Source organism: Propithecus coquereli, unplaced genomic scaffold, assembly GCF_000956105.1.
Source record: "Propithecus coquereli isolate 6110/MARCELLA unplaced genomic scaffold, Pcoq_1.0 Scaffold153, whole genome shotgun sequence".
In the NCBI taxonomy this organism is placed as follows: domain Eukaryota; kingdom Metazoa; phylum Chordata; class Mammalia; order Primates; family Indriidae; genus Propithecus; species Propithecus coquereli.
This window is the reverse complement of record NW_012139747.1, coordinates 2,638,928-2,658,827: the sequence shown is the minus strand read 5'-3', so window position 1 is coordinate 2,658,827 and position 19,900 is coordinate 2,638,928. Positions and strand designations below refer to the sequence as shown.

Below are 19,900 nucleotides of genomic sequence, written 5' to 3'. Positions count from 1 at the left end.
ATATTATGTAAAAATAACCATAACTGATATGTAAAGGAGATAGACATAAGTGACTTCCTATTTTACTATGCTTTGTGATTCTAGAATAATTCTATCTCGATGATCCACATTTTCTTCATTTATTTCAGATTTGAATTATAGAAGTGTTTCATAGAGGGACTATAGTTATTTACACTGTACTACTACTTAAAAAAATCATTTTTAGTGTCAACCTAATGATCAGTTTGATAATTCTAGAATTACCTGTGTAGAGCATGTTAATTTTCTTTTTGTATTAAGAGTATAGACAGTATCTGAGTTGTTCATTATGGTTGATTCACACTTGTTTGGTATGCAATTTGAGCTAAAAGTAATGATCATAGGTGCTTTCAAGCCTCATACAGTAATTAAATGGAAATTGCTTAATCTTTTTTCTCCTTTAATAACAGTTTCTTATATAAAAAGTAAAAGGAGGAATATTTAATTTTTAAATTGTTATTATGGAACTTGAGTCATTTACTTCAAAGTACAATAAATATCACTTACACTTATTCTTTTCATTCAAATTGCAGCTTCTATAACACATCCTTAAAAAACAGCACAATGGTTGAGTTGAGAATCAAGTCTTATAAGCAATCTAATTTGCAGAGCTTGACCTTTGAAAACCACTGGAAGTGTCATGGATGTCATCACTATTATGTAGCTTCTCTCGACCGACAACATTTCTCTTTCCTGAATTAAGATTTAATCTTTCTGTAATACATGTCATTTCGTCTCACCCTTATCTCAGAAAAAGACCAAATACAAAAAACTGATTATTGTGAAGTTGTTAGGTGACAATGCTCAAGTGTAAAGGAACAGGACAGTACTGACTAGATCAGCATCTTTACTAAGTGACAGCCCATAACATCTTTGACTTCTAGTGTCCTGGCATGCTTTAAGTAGTGTTTTTTAGGAAGAAGAGAAGAGAGGATTAGAGCAGAGAAGAGAAAGGAGGGACAAGAAGAAAGGAAAGAAAGAAAGAAAGTTAGAAAGTTGAGCACTCCAAAGAATTAATTCAAAATCACCCATTGTTATTTTTCTGCTAAAGAGAGAGGAAGCGTAACCTTGGGTCTGTTATTTGCAGCCGGTAAAATCATGGTTTTAGTCTGTACTTTTTAGAGTGAGCTTTATACAGAGGGACACTCCTCTCCCCAGAGAATGGAAATTAACTCCCACACAACCCACTTCACAACTTCATGAGCTCACAGATTTCTCCAGGAGGATCAGGACAAAAAATGTGCTAGGCTCTGCACAAAACGATATACTGTTGGTGAAAGCATCTGAAAATACAGCCCCAACTGAATAGAAAGTATCTTCATTTTCTTATATAAAGGTCAGTGTATTTGTTTACTGTCAAAGTTTCTACATAACTAAACCATATTCTGAATTGAGCAGAATCAAAACCTGCCAAGAGTTGTAAGAAAAATAAAAATCTAATATTGGCTAAAGATATCTTTAAAAAGAGCTAATTTAGCCGTTTTAAATATATATTACAAGGGTTAGAGGAGTACCAGGACTTCAGATGCCTTCCATTTGTAGTAATATCCTTTATGGTCAACTTTTCTAAAAAGGGAACCTTTGAGACTAGAGGAATTGGAATCATAGAAGATAGTTTTTCAAAATTTTCAGTATATATATTAGGTAAATGACAGAAATTATACTTACAAGCCACATGTTAGAGCTATGCTTTGGGGAAATGAACTCTGTAGTTAATATCCTAGTTTAAAAAGTAACACAGTTCTTTGTACTTGAAATTGTAATTAAAAAGTTTAAGAAATTATTCCTTTTCTGTTTTGATTGTCAGACCTTGGTGTATTTCGATTTTAGGAAGACATTTTACAAAGTCTCATGGGTTGTTCTCATGAACTAGATGAAAAAATACAAATGAGGGCTTGATAGTGGTAGACGGAGAGTGGTAATGGATCGGTGTCAAGGGGAGAGCAGGTCTCTGGCAGTGCTCCACAGTGCTTGTGACCCTCTGCTCCTCAAATAACTTCATCAACTAGTGAGTTGAGCAGCTAAGGCCAGATTGTTGTTCATGTGAAGCATAGAAAGGCAGGCCTATGACCAATGACACACGAAAGAGTGTGGAATGAACTTCTAAGAATCATGGCAGAAATGATAAGGCTCCAAATGAGTAGAATCTCGAAAACGTTAGAAACACCAAAAAAGACTTTTACAATTATGTCCTAATAAAAAATATTGTTATAACTCTATTAAAGGAGGAATAGGAGGAGGAAAGGTGGTAAAGTGCTGTAGACCCAAATCATCATCTATCACAGCAAATCTACAGATAATGCATGAAATGTATAAATTAAGTAACAGCAAGTAGTAGCAACTTCTCTAGAGTCATACTGATGGTAATTATCAGAAGAAAACACTAGGATAATTAAAAGTGGTTGTCTATGAAGAAAGGAATAAGGAGTGACCGGGAGAGGAGCAGGGCATCAATTCTTATGTTAGAAGCTCTTCAGACCCACTCAAATTTTAATTTTTAATACATGTGCATCCATTAATTTGACAGAAATATTTTAAAAGTTAAATTTAGATATTAACCCTCTCTCATCAAAAGAATTATGTTTCAAGTGAAAACCTGAAATCCTTCCCACTAAAAAGGAACCAGTGTCTTTGGAAAATGTCAAATTCCAGGTGTAGGGCATAAAATGTACAAGATGATCTTGAAACATATTATTATACCTGGATAAGAAGGAAGCTTTCAGAAAATGCTAGGGTCATGACCAAGGGGCTGAGGAGCCCACTCCAATAGGCTCCCCACTGGCCAAAGATGGAACAATCAAGCACCAAAATGAATAATGATCACAATGGACTGAAACACCTAAAACATGTTTAAATCCATTTGTTTGTAATAATACTTAGAAATAACACTCACTAATCACGTTGGGGGATATTAGAAAACCAACTCCTAGTATTTTTAAAACTGATAAAGGAAAGGAGTCCATTATTTATCTTGCCTATTCTATACAAAGTATACCTCAGAGTACACGTGATGAAGGAAACTTTTCTGCATAGAATTATTTCAGCTAATAAATGAAGAAGGAATGACAGAATTCGAATGTCATCAATTTTCCACGCCTAATGAATCAATGGACATAAGCAATGGTCATCAGTGGCTGCTAACATCATAAAGCAGAGATGAGAAATTACTGTACCTCCTGATTAAAAAAAAACTAACACTTTCTTCACCTCTTGCCAAAGGAGATTAGTGAGATAGTCTTGTTAAATAAATTACACTAAGTCTACCTACCAATTTATAGAAAAGACAATGTTACAATCGGTAAAATCCAGACTACTAAGAGAAACTCCACATGAAAAATGACCTGATTTTTTCAACAACAAAGTAATAGCTGAAAAAAAAAAAAGAAGAAGAAAAAAGATGGATAAGAAATTTATTGATTAAAAAAGAAACATGCCACCCAGTTGCAATGTATTGATCATATTTGGATACCAATTCAAATGAAAAAACTGTTTAAAAAAAGGATGTTTTTTCATTGATTTGTGTCTTCTTTAATTTCTTTCAGCAATGTTTTGCAGTTACCTAAAAGAAGTAAGATTATCTGTTCCCAGATGACATCATCTCATATGTAGAATTTCTAAAGATTACAAACATACATACACACACACACAACTGTTAGAACTAATGAACAAATTCAGCAAAGTTATAAGATACAGAAATACTCAAAAATCAAATTGAGTTACCTACAAAACATTGTAGGTTTGCAGTTTACCTATGTAAAAGTCTTTTACCTCCTTAGTTAAGTTTATTCCTAAGTATTTTATTGTTTTTCATGCTATCGCAAATGGAATTGTTTTCTTAATTTTCTTCCTGGATTTTTATGTTGTTAGTGTATAGAAACACAATTGATTTTTGAATTTTGCTTCTGTTAACATATGTAGGGGAGGCTAAATTTTATCTCTACCCTCTTAGGGTTTTTTCAGTGGTAGGAAAATAATTTGAGTAACATTTTAGATGACCAATTTGGTAATGCCTATTAAAATTTTCAATGCATATGTATTTTGACTCAGCAATTCCATTTCTAGTTATTTACTCTAAAAATATATATACCTGTGTATGTACAGCAATTCTTTTAAGGCTAGGGGTGATAAACTCCCTCAGCTTCTGTTTAACTGGGAAGGTCTTTATTTTTTTCTCATTTTTGAAGGACAGTTTTGCCAGATGCAGTATTCTTGGTTGATAGCTTTTTCCTTTCAGCATTTAAAATGTATTATCCCATGCTCTTCTGGTCTCTAATGTTCCTGCTGAGAAAACTGCAGATAGTCTGATGGGAGCTTCCTTGTATGTGACTAGGCTTTTCTCTTGCTGTTTTCAACATTCTTTGTCATTAGCTTTTGACAGTTTGATTCCAACGTGTCTCAGTTTAGGTCTCTTTGGGTTCATCTGAGTTGGGATTATTTGATCTTTTGAATTTAGATGCCTATTTCCTTTCTTAGATTTGTGAATTTTCAAACATTATTTCTTCAGATAACCTCTCTTCTTCTTCTGAGATTCCCATAATATGTATATTGGTCCACTTGATGGTGTCCCATAAATCCCTTAGGCTTTCTTTACTTTTCTTTATTCCTTTTTCTTTTTGTTTCTCTAACTCAATAATTTCTACCTGTGTTCAAATTTACTGATTCTTTCTTTTGTTTCATCAAGTCTACTGTTGACCCCTCTAGTGAGTTTTTTAAATTCAGATATTGTATTCTTCAGCTCCAAAATTTCTGAGTTTTAATAGTTTTTCTTTGTTGATATTTTCATTTTGTTCATGCATTATTTTCCCGATTTCATTTGTTTTCTGTTTTCTCTTGTAGTACATTCAGTTTCTTCAAGATTATTCTGAATTCTTTGTTAGGTAATTTATTGATTGCCATTTCTTTAAGGTTGTTTGGAGAGATTTATTTTGATACTTTCATTGGGCCATGTTTCCTACGTCTTTGTGTGCCTTGTTATTTTTATTTTTTAGTTTTTTGCTATGATTTGTGCATTTGAAAGAACAGCTACTTCTCCTAGCCTTTATACACTAGCTTCATACAGGGTAAGATCTTCACCAATCAGCACAGTTAGAAATTCTGAGGGCCTCTCAGATCTTTGCTGGGGATGTGTCTTCTCTGGGTTTGTGAGTGTAATTTCTCAATTAGAGAGGTATGCAAGTTTATTTTTCAAGAGTTTATAATCTCTTGCTCCCCTGGTATCTGTCTGTGGTACAGGTTGTCTGACACTGAAATAAGATACTAAACTCTCTTTTGTTCTCTGCAGCCATCAGGAATTGAAAGTAAGCTGGTTCCATCAGCATTCTGAGTCAAGTGAGACAAAAACCAATCACTGGGGCACCCCCCTGAAAAGCCAAAACATTGGACATATGTTCCACTCTTCTCTTTCCCTGCCAAGGTAGAAGCTGTCAGTTGGGCTTTTTCTCCTAATAGCATCAAGCTGTGCTGGCTCAAGGGAGGGGTGATCATGGATGAAATGAAATGGTTTTTCTTACCTGTTTCAATGGACTGTTCTTAGCTTCGAGCTTGCCTGGTATACTATGACTTCTTAACTGGTTTCTGGAGTTCTCATAAAGGCTTTTTGGACCTTGTATTGTTAAGTCAGTGTCCCTGTAGGAAACACAGTCTGAGATTTCCCATTCTATCATCTTGCTCTGTGATCAGACTTTCATTTTTTATTCAATATATTTCTTACTGTTTGAATATTTTACATCCCATTATATTTTAAAAATATGAAGGAAAATATCCAAACTCAAATTTTAAAATTTGAAGGAAGAAAGTTTCATTTCTAAGAAAGGAAAGTACATAAAGGCCATTTGTTTTATTATATAATTTATATTAATACTAAAGTAGAGTAAGAATTAGCCTATGTTCATATGTATTATACAAACCTCCCACTATTATGATCTTTCCCAAATTCTTGCAGCCTTAACAAAGGTGTAAAAAAGATACTTGGTCATGGTATAAGAAATAAATGATACAAATTATAAATATTATGGGACAGACATTTAAAATATCCCTTATCCATATCAATAAAAATAATTGTGAAAGAAATTGATCTATTGAGTTTTGTTTTTTCTTTTCTGCTTTAGGCATTAGGATTTTTATCTTCTTATGGAATAGGAATGGAATATGATCAAGCCAAGGTAAGGTCAGATTTTTTTTCTGGAACAAAACTGATTTCTTTGAAAGCAATATTAAGTAAAGAGAGAGAGAGAGAGTCTACTGTTCAAGTAAAGGGGCCCACTCTGGTGTGGTGGTTGAAAGCACCACCTCAATAGTCAGAGACATTTAGCATTTTTATATCACAAGTCTCTTAAAGTCTCATATTTCAGGTTCTTTATTGACAGTATGTAATATCTGTTTCATAGGAATTTAATGAAATATCATATACAATGCCCTTATCACAGACTCCACAGCTTGGTAACCCCCCAATAAATGGCAGCCATCTTTACAGAAGAAGAGAGCGAAATTTGAAATTTATTTTGGAGTAGTTCAAGGGTCATTACTGGGCTAGGAATAAAAAAAGCAATTGGTGGTATGAGTTTCAAATTTAGATGACCAGTATTTTTTTTTTAACTTTAGGCACTGATATATTACACCTTTGGAAGTGCTGGAGGAAGCATGATGTCCCAGATGATTTTGGTTTGTAAATTACATATTCTTGGGATCAAATTGGTATACTATACAGTCATCTGAATATTAAGAATATATATGCCTGTGTTTTAGGGGTACAGATATTTGTCAGGAATCAATGTTCTACAGAATTGTGAAGTTGCCCTAAATCACTACAAGAAGGTGGCAGATTATAGTGAGTAATCTTCGTAATTTATTTTAACATAAACAGACTTGCCAAGCAATTAAAAAAATAAATCAATACCAGTTGACATACATTTATGGAAATATTCAAAGTCTATGATTTTAACATCTGTTATAATACAATTATTTTAATGCAATGTAGAATTTCTATTTCCTTAATAGCTACTTTTCCAACAGTTTTAAATGATTGTACTCATCTTTTAGTCTCATTAGTATATATCCTCGAACAATTCTGTGTTACTTGTTCTTGTAATGTTCTTTCCTGTCCTTTCTTTTCCTTAACTGAGAATTTGAATGTAGCACCAATAAATATTAAGCAGTTCCCCTAAATTTAACAGTTAGACTATGGGATGATTTGCTAAAAGTTCCTAAAGAAATGAATGTAAGGCCCATATACCGGGGGTATCTATCACCGCATTAGAGAACAATTCAAGCAGTCATTACTCTATTACCCTATCCTTTGCTACAAAAGTAGAGTGTGAGGCTAATATATGTTTCTAGAATCATTTTCAAAGTTACATGTAACATTCCATCTTGGAACATCACTGAACCAGACTACATAATAGAGTCGTTTTGTTTTTGTTTTTATCAATTGCAAATCAAAGAACATAACAGAGTTTTAAATAAAAAGTCTTCCAAAAAGTGAATAAGGTAAAGTCCATTTGATTAATTTTTGTAATCAGAATAACATCTAAACATACATCTTTGGCACTATTAGGATCTAAGAAGAAAAAGAAGGAGAAAAAAAACTACTTTTAAATTTAAGATGCTATATATATAACAAGATCATTTCATGTGCTTAATGAAACTGGAATTACTCTGTACATATTTTAAACTGCATACTTTGTTAGGCATATTCAAGCATATTTATCCTTCTATTTATTTTCAGACTATCCATAGGAAATAATTAATCAGTAGTTATTACTCTTATATTGTAGTTTCAGTGCCAGAAAAAGTCAATGGTAGAGGGGGTTTCTAAAATACCTCCTCTTTCCTTGAGCCTGCTTGGACAAGATCTTCAGTAGTCTGATATATGTTGATACAGTATTTGTATGGGTTGCAAAGAATAACTAGGTTTCTTGTACTTTTCTCAGAAGCCAGCAAACAAAAAAATCAGCAAATAAATTTCTGTTTCCCGTGGATCTTCCCTCTGTGTTTGTAGACCAGATTTCTGCCCAGTTTAATAAAATAAGCCTAACAGTGTTTTCTCTAAGTTGACGGTTATCTCTTGCAGCCTGTGTTTTCTAGCTATTCTCTGGCTTGTTTTTATTCACAGTTGCTGACAAATTGGAAAAAAGTGAAGGTATTCCAGTGGAAAAAGTGAGACTAACTGAGAGACCTGAAAATCTGAGTTCTAACAGTGAGATTTTGGATTGGGACATATACCAATACTATAAATTGTTGGCAGAAAGAGGAGATGTTCAGATACAAGTAATGTATACAGATGAGATTGAATTTTTAGAATGTGAAAATTACAAGGGTCTTCCTTCTCTCTGAGTCCTAGAGGGATTAACAGTGCCCCATCCTGAATGGGAAAGGGAAGAGACACCTGGCCCTACTCCTGTTTTGTCCCTGCTGCTTACAGTTCCTGCGTCCTACTAGAGAGCTAGTTGCCATAGTAATAGCAATATTTTTGCATTTCTTCCTAAAAAATTCATTTTTCAAAAAACCTAGATTTTAATTATAGGAAAAAAGCACCATCCAATGTTAATTTTAATATGAATGAACTCTTACAAGGACAGCATTTGTGTGACTTTTGATAGCCAAGAGTTAAGGCCCCTCGGTTTATGTGCCTGGGTGTTGCTGTACACCAACAGGCCAGCTTCCTGCCATTGAGGCAGCCATATGCCCAGCGGCAACCAATTACCCAATAAAATATATAGTCTGGAATGTTTCCCTGATTCTTTCAAGACATGTCAACAGCATCAAACTGAATCTACATACTAAAGTAAAATCACCAAGTAAATGTTTTCTTTTCTTTATTTAAAGTAATACTGCTGCTAAAACCAATTTCAAAATCATTGCTCTTAGGTATCTCTTGGACAATTACATCTAATTGGGAGGAAAGGTCTAGATCAAGATTACTATGTAAGTCAATCTCAAGACTCAGTCATACGGGTTGGGAAGACAATGAGGAGGGAGGCTGAAGGAGTATTGAAGGGGGAGAGAGGGAGAGGTGGAAAAATGGTGAAGGAGAGCCCACTGCTGCTTCCTTGGTCAAATCTGCTTCCCAGCTTCTTAGTAGGAACAAAATTCACCAAAGGGAGCACTTTCCTACCTACCTTCAGGTCCAAAGGGCCTACCCTACGACTTCTGAGGAGCAACTGGGGCAGGGAAGTATCCATGTTCCCACAAAACCTAGCCTTTTCCCACCCACACAAACTGCTGGGCTGGGATTGGGCAAGGAGAATACCTCCACCTTCCATGTTCCCCTTCCCCAGAGGCCAGCCACAGAAAGTTCACCTTTGAGTTTCCTGCTACGGAGTCTAAAGACCAACTTAACTTCCATTTGGCTAGATCAGAGGAAAGACTGCATTTAACATAATTAAAAATATATTAAATATCTTTGTAAATTCTCAAAGCTCTTTTTAATCATTTTTCTTAACCTTACCTTACCCCTGTGAAGTTAGAAGGTTAATTAACCATTCAAATTTATAGTGGAGAAATACTTGACCTACACAGGATTCTTCTCACTAAGATGCCAGGGCCATGGGATGAGTTCTTGCCTAGATTCTGATAGTGGTTCCAAGGCCCTAGATCATTACAAACCTGGGAAGTAACTGAGATTCCTTTTAAAAGATGATTTTGCAGCTCTTGTCATTTATAGGAGCCACGTGTTCATTGTCTCAATGGAACATATGCTATTTCAATATAGTCCCCCTGACTAAGTGATAAAAACAACTATTTTATAAGGCTGTTACATAAAAAAGTGATCTGTTATTACTTTCCATTTCACTTTATATTGTTATTTTATGAATGTGTCTTTGGTACTATAATTTGTATTTTATATGAGATACAGTAAACATCAGGTAAATGTCAAACTTAATTTCATAAAATGTGATAAAATAGGTGGCAATTTAAATAAGCATATGCATCCCAAGACAGCCGTGTTGAAGATCTTCAGATTTTTGTATCCTAATCATAATCAAGGTGTTAGCTTCTTAGGTGGGAAGTTTTAGATTCATAATATTACTCCAGTGTCAGATTTCAGCCTGTAGCGAGTTTCTCATGTTAATTATAGGATGCATAACTAGGAAAAGAGTTCCTGGTTTTCCACAAACATGAAATTTGATTGGGTGTGAAGGAACCCAAACCTCAGCTGTAGGAAAGACACACCAATCTTTGCATAGTACAGTAAAACCCCACAAAGTACCTCCAGTCAGCTCCAGCCACTGTGATCACCAGATGAGAGCGGCAGCTGCCTCCAGGTGAAGATGAAGAGCAACCCCAGGGCTGGCGGTGAAGGATTCCAGAGCTGTAGTGCAACAGCCAGGCAGCCTCTCTAGTGGGCTCGTTCACGGAGCTTTTATTGTATCTGTCTTGCAAGTGAGGAGCTGAGGCTGGCCAGAGAAAGTAAATTGCTTCAAGGCTCACAGCTGGGGTTGTTTAAGAAGCAGAATTTGAACTCAGGCCTGCAGAATTCAAATATTGTGCTCTTTCCGTTAAACTTTCCTTTTGACCCAGGCAAAAAAAAAAGAAAAGCCTCTAAAACCTGTTTCCACATTTATAAAGAAGAAGGAATGACATGATCTCTCAAGTTCCTTTAGCTGTAACTTTCTGATAGTGGGTTGGGCCTCCTGCTTCCCATCCAGATATCCCAGGGAGGCAAGTTTAATTCCAGAACCATCCCAGTGGTTCAGGCACTCTCTAGTGCAAGCACAGGTTGGTCCTTCCTGCTTCCCTCAGCCTAATGACCTTGAACTTACATGGAGGGCTCCAATCAAAATCTCAAAATGTAAACTGATTGGCTTATGTATCAATTAGCTTAGTGTGTATAACAAAGCACTCCCAATGCTAGGTGGCTTAAAACAACAACCCTTTATTTAATTCATGATTTTGGTAGGTCAACAGTTTGGCCAGGCTCAGCTAATCTTGGCTGGGCTTGCTCATGCAACTGCAGTTAGCTGAAATATTGGCCAGAGCTGGCTGGTTTATGATGGCTTCATCTGTGACAGGTGGAATAACTGGGGCCTCTCTCCATGTGGTCTCATCCTCCAGCCAACTGGCCCAGGCCTTCCACATGGCAGTCAAAGTTCTAAGAACACAAGAGCAGAAGTCTCTTGAGGTCTGTTTCAGAACTGACAAATCATTTCTGCCACATTCTTTTGGCCAAAGCAAGACACAAGTCCAGCAAGATTAAAGGGGTAGGGTAATGGGCTTCTCCTTACTATGGGAAGAGCTGCAAAGTGTTGTGGTTACTTACCATTTAGTTGCAAGAATTAACTTGGAATGCACCGATAGGTTACATAGTTGATTCTTATTTGCACAGAATCAACTTGGAATGGCAGGGGAGATACATAGAGGAGAGGGAAGATAAAGGGATAAACCTGATTTCTGAAAGGCTGTTGCTGGCTTCTTATCCTTCCAAGTCTCACCTCCTCAGTGAGAATTTTCTTTTTTTTAGGTTTTATTTTATTTTTTTAAAGTTTTATTTTATTTTTAATTGACACATAATAATTGCACATATGCATGGGGTACAATATCATGTTTCAATACGTGTATAGACATTGTGTAATGATCAAATCAGGGTAATTAGCAAATCCATCACCTGGAACATTTAGCATTTCTTTGTGGTGAGAACATTCAAAATCTTATCCTCTAGCTATTTTGAAATACACTTCATTGTTAACTATAGTCACCCTATTGTGCAATAGAACACCAGAACTGTTCTTCTATCTAAGTGTGACTTTGTACCCATTGACTATCCTCTCCCTATCCTCCCGCCTCCTCTCCCCAGCCTCTGGTAACCACTATTCTACTCTCTGTTTCTATGAGATCAACTTTTTTAGATTCCACACAGGAGTGAAATCATGCAGTATTTGTTTTTCTGTGTCTGGTTTATTTCACGTAACATAATGTCCTCTGGGTTTATCCACGTTGTCGCAAACGACAGGGTTTTATTTTTTATGGCTGAATAATATTCCATAGTGTATATATACCACATTTTCTTTATCCATTCATCTGCTTATCGACACCTAAGTTGGTTCCACATCGTGGCTATTGCGAGTAGAGCTGCAGTAAACATGGGAGCGCAGCTATCTCGTCCACATAGTGATTTCATTTCCTTTGGGTATATACTCAGCAGTGGGATGGCTGGATCATATAGTAGTTTCACTCAGAGATGATTTTCTTAACTCTGCTCTTCCATCACTTACCTATCACACTGTGTTCATCTTTTCCATATCCCACAGAACTCCCTAAATCATATTGGTCTGTATTTGTTTACTCTCTGTCTCTGCATAATGGAATAAAAGTTGTTTGTCTCACTTATTACTATGTATCCTGTACTCAGAATAGTACCTGGTACACATGAATTACTCAGTAAGTACTTTTTAAATGAGAGAATGTTATAATAGCATCCTAAACATTACATGTTGCTCCTCAGCCTGAAAACTGCCATCTGAGCCAGTATGCTAATGTTTCAGTTCACCAAAGAAAATTATTAGTATAAGCCTCTTTTTAAATATGATGCCCCACTTTACTGCTCAGCAAATTAAATTTCAAAATACCTAGAAATAACTAGGTTGCCTTTTTCCCCCTCCTCATTGTTTGATTGAACTAATCTCTCTCATGAGTTGCCATCATAGACAACAGTTTCACCCTCCCACTGACCAAATTCTTAATTATTGAAAAATATTGTATATGCAATTCTTGATTACATTATCTTAAATTTTACATGCGTAGATTTTAATGTCATTTGCACTTCTAAATATATACGGGCTCAGAATGAATTGGATTAGGAAAGGGAGGTATTTGGGTGCATATTATTAAAGTGGATAAAGCATAATTAAATTAGACCTGGCAGAGGAATAATATCAAATTTGTAAGGGCAACTGCTTTGTCTATCCTGCCACCCATTAGAAAGAAAAGAGCTAATATCATCTTTTCTCAGGATGATCTACAGAGCCTGGGATATTAGAAGTGTTCATAAATGTTTTTAGAATAATACATTTTCTTGGCATTTCATTTTAGTGAAAATGTTACAAACTGATTAAACTAAAGATTTTCTTAGAGCCAGTGAAAAATCATGCTCATTTTTTTAAAAAAGAGAGATATGGGCTCAAATAATAAAACTTCACCTAGCATAGTGACTGGGACATACTATATTTCATCCTAAGATACCATAGATTATAAGATATACCATTATTTTATGTCCTATTGAGAAAGAAAAAACTGCCAATATAAATTATAATATGCCATTGATGGTAAGAAGTGTCCTAATTAAAATGGGGTAGGGGGAGATGTACATCTTAGAATCAGTGAAATATGATGACAGGTGCTTAGTAAATACTTGAAAGATGGATGGATGGAAGGATACTTCATCTTAACTCTGAGAGCAAGAACTCAGATTAGCTCATATATATCCATGAAGGTATTTAGCATGGTGCTTTCACATGGTGCTTAATAACTGTTTATACAATGGAAGCAATAGCATTAAGGGAAGGTAAATTTAAAAAGAAAAAAAGAGAATTGAAATGTCAAGTAAGCCATGACAGGGGAGTGGTGTGTGACAGAGAGTCTCAGTTCTTTTTGGTCCTGATGGGATCATTATATTGAAGGATGGGTAAAGTTCTAGGAGTTTTATTTGCTTCTGGGGAATAGATGATTTTCTTTCAAAAGTTCAATCTATTTTCCCTGAATGAAACTTTTTTCAGAACTCTCTGAGATATTTAAGAGCCAAATTACTAATCTGGACATTGACAATGATTTCATAAAATCATAATTCTAGAGCCAGAAGGATCCATAAAGATAAAAGTCCAGCCCCCTTGTTTTAGAGGTTTATTCATTCATTCATTCCTGAAATGTTTCCTGAGTGCCTAACATGTGACAGACACTATGCTAAATTCAGAGGATTCACTATCGGAGGACACAAAATAAGCAGATAATGAAATCGAGGGATGAATGTCACAAAAAGCAGGGGACAGGGTGCCCTGAGAACACAGAGGAGGAGAATCAGAATGAGGAAACCAAAGCCGGGAAACGATGTGATTTGCATAAATTACACAGTTACCTAGGGACATATTTGGGTCTTGGCTCACTATAGAGATACACTTTTTCTCAGTAGAGAAATACTTTTATTTTTGATATTAATGTTTTCTCATTTGGTAAATCACACATTGCTATAACTTTCTCCTATCCAACTGACACTTAGATTATTCCCGACATTTTATCTTCAGGATTCCCTAAGGCTCATAAATCTCCAATGGCTTCTATTTCTACCAAGGAAAATAAAAGTCTTCAGCTTGGTATTCAAGACTGTTTATAATAATGGGCCCATCTCATTTTGCAAGTCTTAGCTTCTGGGTATTCGATTTCAGCCGTGCTGTAGGAATTACTATTTTCTGAACACACCTTGGACATTTCCATCCCCATCCCCTTGCTCACGTTATTCCCCTTGCTTCTGTACTGCTGACTCATCTCCACCTTTCATGAGGCTTCTATCATTCTATCTTCTTTACCCCATGGAGGCAGAGTGCCAAGTGCATGGGAACTGGCTTCAGGCTGCTTATAGGAAGACTCCAGTCCTGGCTGTGTGAATCTGAGTACCACTAAATAGAGCCAGATATTAATAATACCTTATGGTGCTATTGTGAAGATTAGGTAAGAAAAGGTTTGTAAGACCCTTATTAGAGAACTGGGTACAATGTCTTTTATTCTATACCCTTCTAATTCTTTTTGGAGTTCCTTGTATCCCACCTGTCACCTACTATCTTATTGCTCTTTACATGTATTCTTTCTCAGCAACATTTTTGGGGAGCACATGTAGGGACCGTGTTTTTGTTCATTTATGAATCCCCTATAATACCTTAAATATGTAGCAGGCTTCAATTGAGTTATTGAAAGGATAAGTGAAGACTGGAAGAAACTGATGGATGGCTGGAGGCATGATGTGATGATGGCCAGCAGTGGTGGGATTTGTACTCATGTCCACTTCAGTAATGAGGGTGTGGTTCTCAAATAAGCTGGCAATATTCGTAGAGCGAATTTCCATATAAAATAACTACCCATATTTCTGCCCTAAACATTCTCTTCTCTTTGGGAAGGAGCAGATCCTTGAACATCAACCTAGTCAAGACTTTTTAAAGAGCAGAAGTGTTGTATCCTAATGAGACACTTTGAAGAGGGCCTTCATGTCTCACTCCCAGGGCTGATTTCTTTTATGACTCCATGTGGTTTCTGAGGAGACTTTTTAAAAGGTTAGGATGAGGCCTAGGGAATGTGGCAGCAAGCGACAAAGTCAGTCCTTATGTGTTCTAGACGGAGTGCTTCATTTAATGTTATGACCCAGACGAGATCAGAGGCTTTGCTGGACTCCTTAGATTTGATTTAGAAGGAGTTGCCTTGAAGCTGACCTCTGCATGAAGCCATGGTCTCAGCAGGCAGCCAGGTGTGTCTGGTCTTACTCTGCCTATAAGCATTAGGATGCTGCATATCCCATTCTGCCAACCATAGTACAAACTGTCTTTTAAAATAAGCACACAGTGTCAACATAGAAGCCTACTTTTTCAAAATAATGGACTATTTAGCTCTATAGCTGGTATTCATCTCTCCCCACAAGGCCACATGCCCATGTCTTTCCAAATGTGAGAAGAAAGTCCTCACATTCTAAAATTATGTTTTATGTCTGTACATATATATATATTGAGAGAGAGAGAGAGAGAGAGAGAGAGAAACATCCTCCCACTCTTCAGGTTTATGTTTAAAATAGCACTTGGAATAGTGCCTTGAACAAAGTGGGCATTTTGTAGATATTTTTTGATGCATATTGAATGAAATAAAGTTTAGTTCAAAAAGCCATTTTGTAGGATTTATTTGCGACTGGCAATAATACTGTTCTCTTTTCTCTGCAGAAAGCATTATACTACTTCTTAAAGGCAGCAAAGGCCGGGAGTGCAAATGCCATGGCATTTATAGGAAAGGTACATGCTTCATCTCCATCAGTGTTTTTCATTTCTTAAAAACTTAACAATTGATGGTACCAGCTAACTGAACCCAGTGTAGGGTCACAGAACTGCAGGCTTCTTTCATGGAAGCAGCTGAGGGGAGCATTTGGCTGCAACCTGAGGGTAGTGTTCTTGAGGTGACAGTTTGGGAAGAAGCCCCATTCAATAGCAGCCTTTATCTGGGACACCAGAAGCAGCCTCAGAAATACACCTGGGGCCAGGTGCGGTGGCTCACACCAGTAATCCTAGCACTCTGGGAGGCCAAGGAGGGAGGATCACTTAAGGTCAGGAGTTCAAGACCAGCCTGAGCAAGAGTGAGGCCCTGTCTCTACAAAAAAATAGAAAAATTAGCCAGGCATGGTGGCATGTGCCTATAGTCTCAGTTACTCAGGAGGCGGAGGCGGGAGAATTGCCTGAGCCCAGGAGTTTGAAGTTACTGTGAGCTATGATGACTCCTCAGCACTCTAGCCAGGGCAACAGAGCGAGACTCAGTCTAAAAAAACAAAAGTACATTTGGCCCAGAGGTCCTTCCCTGAGTGTAACTATGAGCCTATGAGCATCCCCCCAACATGTAACAGGAGATCCGGGCTGGTTGGGCATCTGAGACTGGTACTGGCCTCAGCCCAATCAGGTGCTTCTTTCCTCCACCTCTAGAATGAGAATCAGCTCCAGGATGACCAGAGTCCTGCTTATGCCACTTCTGCTAGCAGCTTTCCAAAGGCTGCTGAGCAGACTTGTGAGGGTTCCCCCAGAAAGGCATGTTCTTCTCTCTCCTTCAAAGACCACTCACTCCCCTGAGTGCTGCCCTAGGCTCCCAGCAGCCAATTTGCATTAGTAACCATGGGGACAAGTGCCCTGCTTCCAGAAGTGCTACATATGGTAAATTTAGATGCAAGAGACAGGAGGAAACACAGTAGGAAACACAAGTCCATTCCTTTGCCAGGACCTTTGCAGGGTCACTCCAGAATGTATGTAGTAGATTGTATTCTTTGTTTTTCCTTTTGTTTTAAATCGAGGTAAAATTCAAATAACATAAATTAACCATAAGTGTACAATTCAGTGGCATTTACTACATTCATAATGTTTACGACCATTACCTCTATTTAGTTTTAAAACATTTGCATCACCTTCAAATGCCTTTGTTTTTTTACAACCTCTTTTCATGTTTTTTCCCTAGATGTATTTAGAGGGGAACGCTGCCGCACCGCAAAATAATGCTAGTGCCTTCAAATACTTTTCCATGGCAGCCAATAAGGTATGTCCTCAACCCATTGCTGTAAACACATAAAAACAGTCTGCACGTAGACTGGCGCTGAAGTCCCAAGCCCAGACAAGGAGCCTGCAAGGACTTCTATGTCCTGGAGAAGTACAATAACGTTGAAAATAAAATATGGGGTGTGACTGGGGGAAGATACAGCTCATCTTCTTGGTAAATGAAAATGGCAGTGATGTGTGCTACCCTAGCAGGGGCCAGCAGGAGGCCAGACAGAAGCTCAGCTTTCCCTGCTTCTGTGCAGTAGATGAGGCTATCTAGCTTAGGCACAGGAAATAAAAAAGATAAGGACAAAGGAAGGAAAAACTCAATCAATAACAGCAGCAAGTTCAAGACAAAGACATCCAAGAAATGTCCAGTTTTCTCCAGTAAGATCTTACCCAAAGGCCAGTGCTCCCCCTGACCTAGGCGGGAGGTTGTCAGAGAGGCAGCCAGGACAAGGTGACTGAGAACATGGTTCTAGAGACAGAATCCCTGGCTTAAATATCAGCACTGCAACTTGCTGTGTGACCACAGGCAATTTACTTAAACTCTCTGAGCCTCAATTTCCCCATCTATAAAATAGGAATATTAGAATATTTGCTTGATATTGTTGTTGTTGAGATTTAAGGAGTTAATACACTTGTGCCTCATATTGTAAAGTACTTAAAGCAGGGCCTGACACATAGTAAGTGTATTATGTAGAGTGAACTCCAAAGCATATCCCAGACAGAATGGATTCGATCCATGCGGGAATATAGATATGGTTTAATATGCTTCCTGCTGTCGAAGTCTTTGCCTTTGTTCCTTGGCTTAGTGGGGCTAATATCTGTCAGATAAGACTTAGTACATTCCTCGGAATCCTTTTAATGCATGAAGAACGTCCTCATCCTAACACCCATCCAATGTTGGCAAATGGCCTTGATAAACTTTCTCTGCCTGCACGGTAGGAAGCATTTTGTTGTCTTACAATTTCATACTGCAACACTGGCAGTAAGGATGTGCTCAAATCAGGGAATATTTTCAACCGTTCTCAGTTTTTAAAAGCCCACATGCTGCTTTAGGAGCCTATTTATAAATGACTAGCACCTCTAGCTGTTGCTATTGTGGTGTAAATTACTGAGAAGGCTAGTACTCCTCTGCCTTGTAATTTGTATGAAATTGTTGCTCAGCAAGGCAGTTATCTGGAGTATCATTAGATTAGGATGACAAAGAAGAACAGGCTGAAAAAGAGGTAACAAGGGAGATCTCTTATAATCTGGCAAATAACGCTGATTTGTCAGCCCAGAGGAATAATGCCAAGAAGATGGGTGTATAAATTAACTCAGCTCCCAAGCTATTCAGGGCTGTGGAACCAGCGGTGATCTGGGCCTCTTGTGTTTTAAACCTGAGGTAGCTTCCATTATAAAGGAAATCTGAAATTGTATTTAAGATAATTATTCTAAATGGCATTAGGTGGACATGCCACATACTTCTTGATCATTGCTTGAACAATTTGTTAGATTTCTCCCTCATACTCTTACTGCTTTTTTGTAAAGACTGCTTTTTAAATTTGTTTTTAAGTTATATTAATAGCAGGACACAGAGCCACAGCTTTTACAACCTCTTTTGTCTTATTTACTTAAAAATAAGGACAGTTACCCTGTGTGACACTGAGCCCATATTGGGGCACGTTCCTCTGGTTCTCTCACACCTCTGAGGACATCAGGCCCATCCCCATACTTTTGTCATATGCACCCCCCACCCCAGAACCCCCCATTCTAAGTCCCACTCATCCCCCAGAGCAGAGTCCAAGCCTCTCTCCCTCCACAAAGCCGCCCACACCCCTTGGCTCCTATAATCTCTTCCCTCTTCTGACCTTGCCCGGCACTCACTCCCACTGCTGGGATTTTACTGCGTTCTACCTTGTGGCTTCTCCCTACTGTCTGAAGGTCACATCCTCAACTAGAGGAGGGCAAGTGTTCTCGTCTATAGCACAGGTTTATTAAATATTTGTCAAATAAATGGCCATCTGTTCCCTAGGTTCACATTATTTAACCTAAGTAAGAGCAATAAGCCCTAAAGTAGTTGTATACTCTGGAGTATTGGCTACACGTATGTTTTGGGGAGCCCAGAAAGTGTTTTAAATACCAGTAAACTTCACATCAAAGTCTGGACATCCAGCTTTTCCTGGAAAATGGCACGAGCTGACCATACGGAGCTACCGCTCCACAGGGCAACAGCTGGCTGGAGTAGCTGAGGAGCCGCTGCCACCTTCAGACAGGGTAGGGACTCTCCGTTTGCCTCCATCCCCACAGCTTTCTACGTCGCCTGGCTTATTGCACTTCTCACATCACCTGCGTAGCTCCTGAAGCATCTGAGTTGGCCACTCCTGACCCGAAAGTTCTAAATAGGCACTCTGGGCCTTAAACAGTTGGTGGGACTCCCTTAGAGGAAGAAAATTTTTTCTCCCCACTACTCTAACTTTTCTCCTTCCTATCTTCCTTCTTCCCTCCTCCTCTCATTTTCATTCCCTTCCATGTTTCTCAACATGTAAACAAGGCTCATTAGAAGAAGACACTCACTAGACTTTGCCACATCCATCACAATGAGACTTACTACTGCTCCCAGAGAGCAGAGTAACCCAAGGGTC

The 19,900-nt window shown here is 37.7% G+C and overlaps 1 protein-coding gene across 1 annotated transcript in view; it reads left to right on the top strand.

The window, feature by feature from the left end:
- SEL1L2 (sel-1 suppressor of lin-12-like 2 (C. elegans)) overlaps positions 1-19,900 on the top strand; it is a 101,649-nt gene that overhangs the window by 60,696 nt on the left and 21,053 nt on the right. Inside the window, exons 6-12 of the mRNA XM_012640442.1 lie at positions 6,126-6,179; positions 6,619-6,678; positions 6,763-6,844; positions 8,129-8,283; positions 8,884-8,940; positions 15,924-15,992; positions 17,194-17,271. Of these exons, the coding sequence (XP_012495896.1) occupies positions 6,126-6,179; positions 6,619-6,678; positions 6,763-6,844; positions 8,129-8,283; positions 8,884-8,940; positions 15,924-15,992; positions 17,194-17,271 (555 nt within the window). The remainder of the gene's footprint in view (positions 1-6,125; positions 6,180-6,618; positions 6,679-6,762; positions 6,845-8,128; positions 8,284-8,883; positions 8,941-15,923; positions 15,993-17,193; positions 17,272-19,900) is intronic.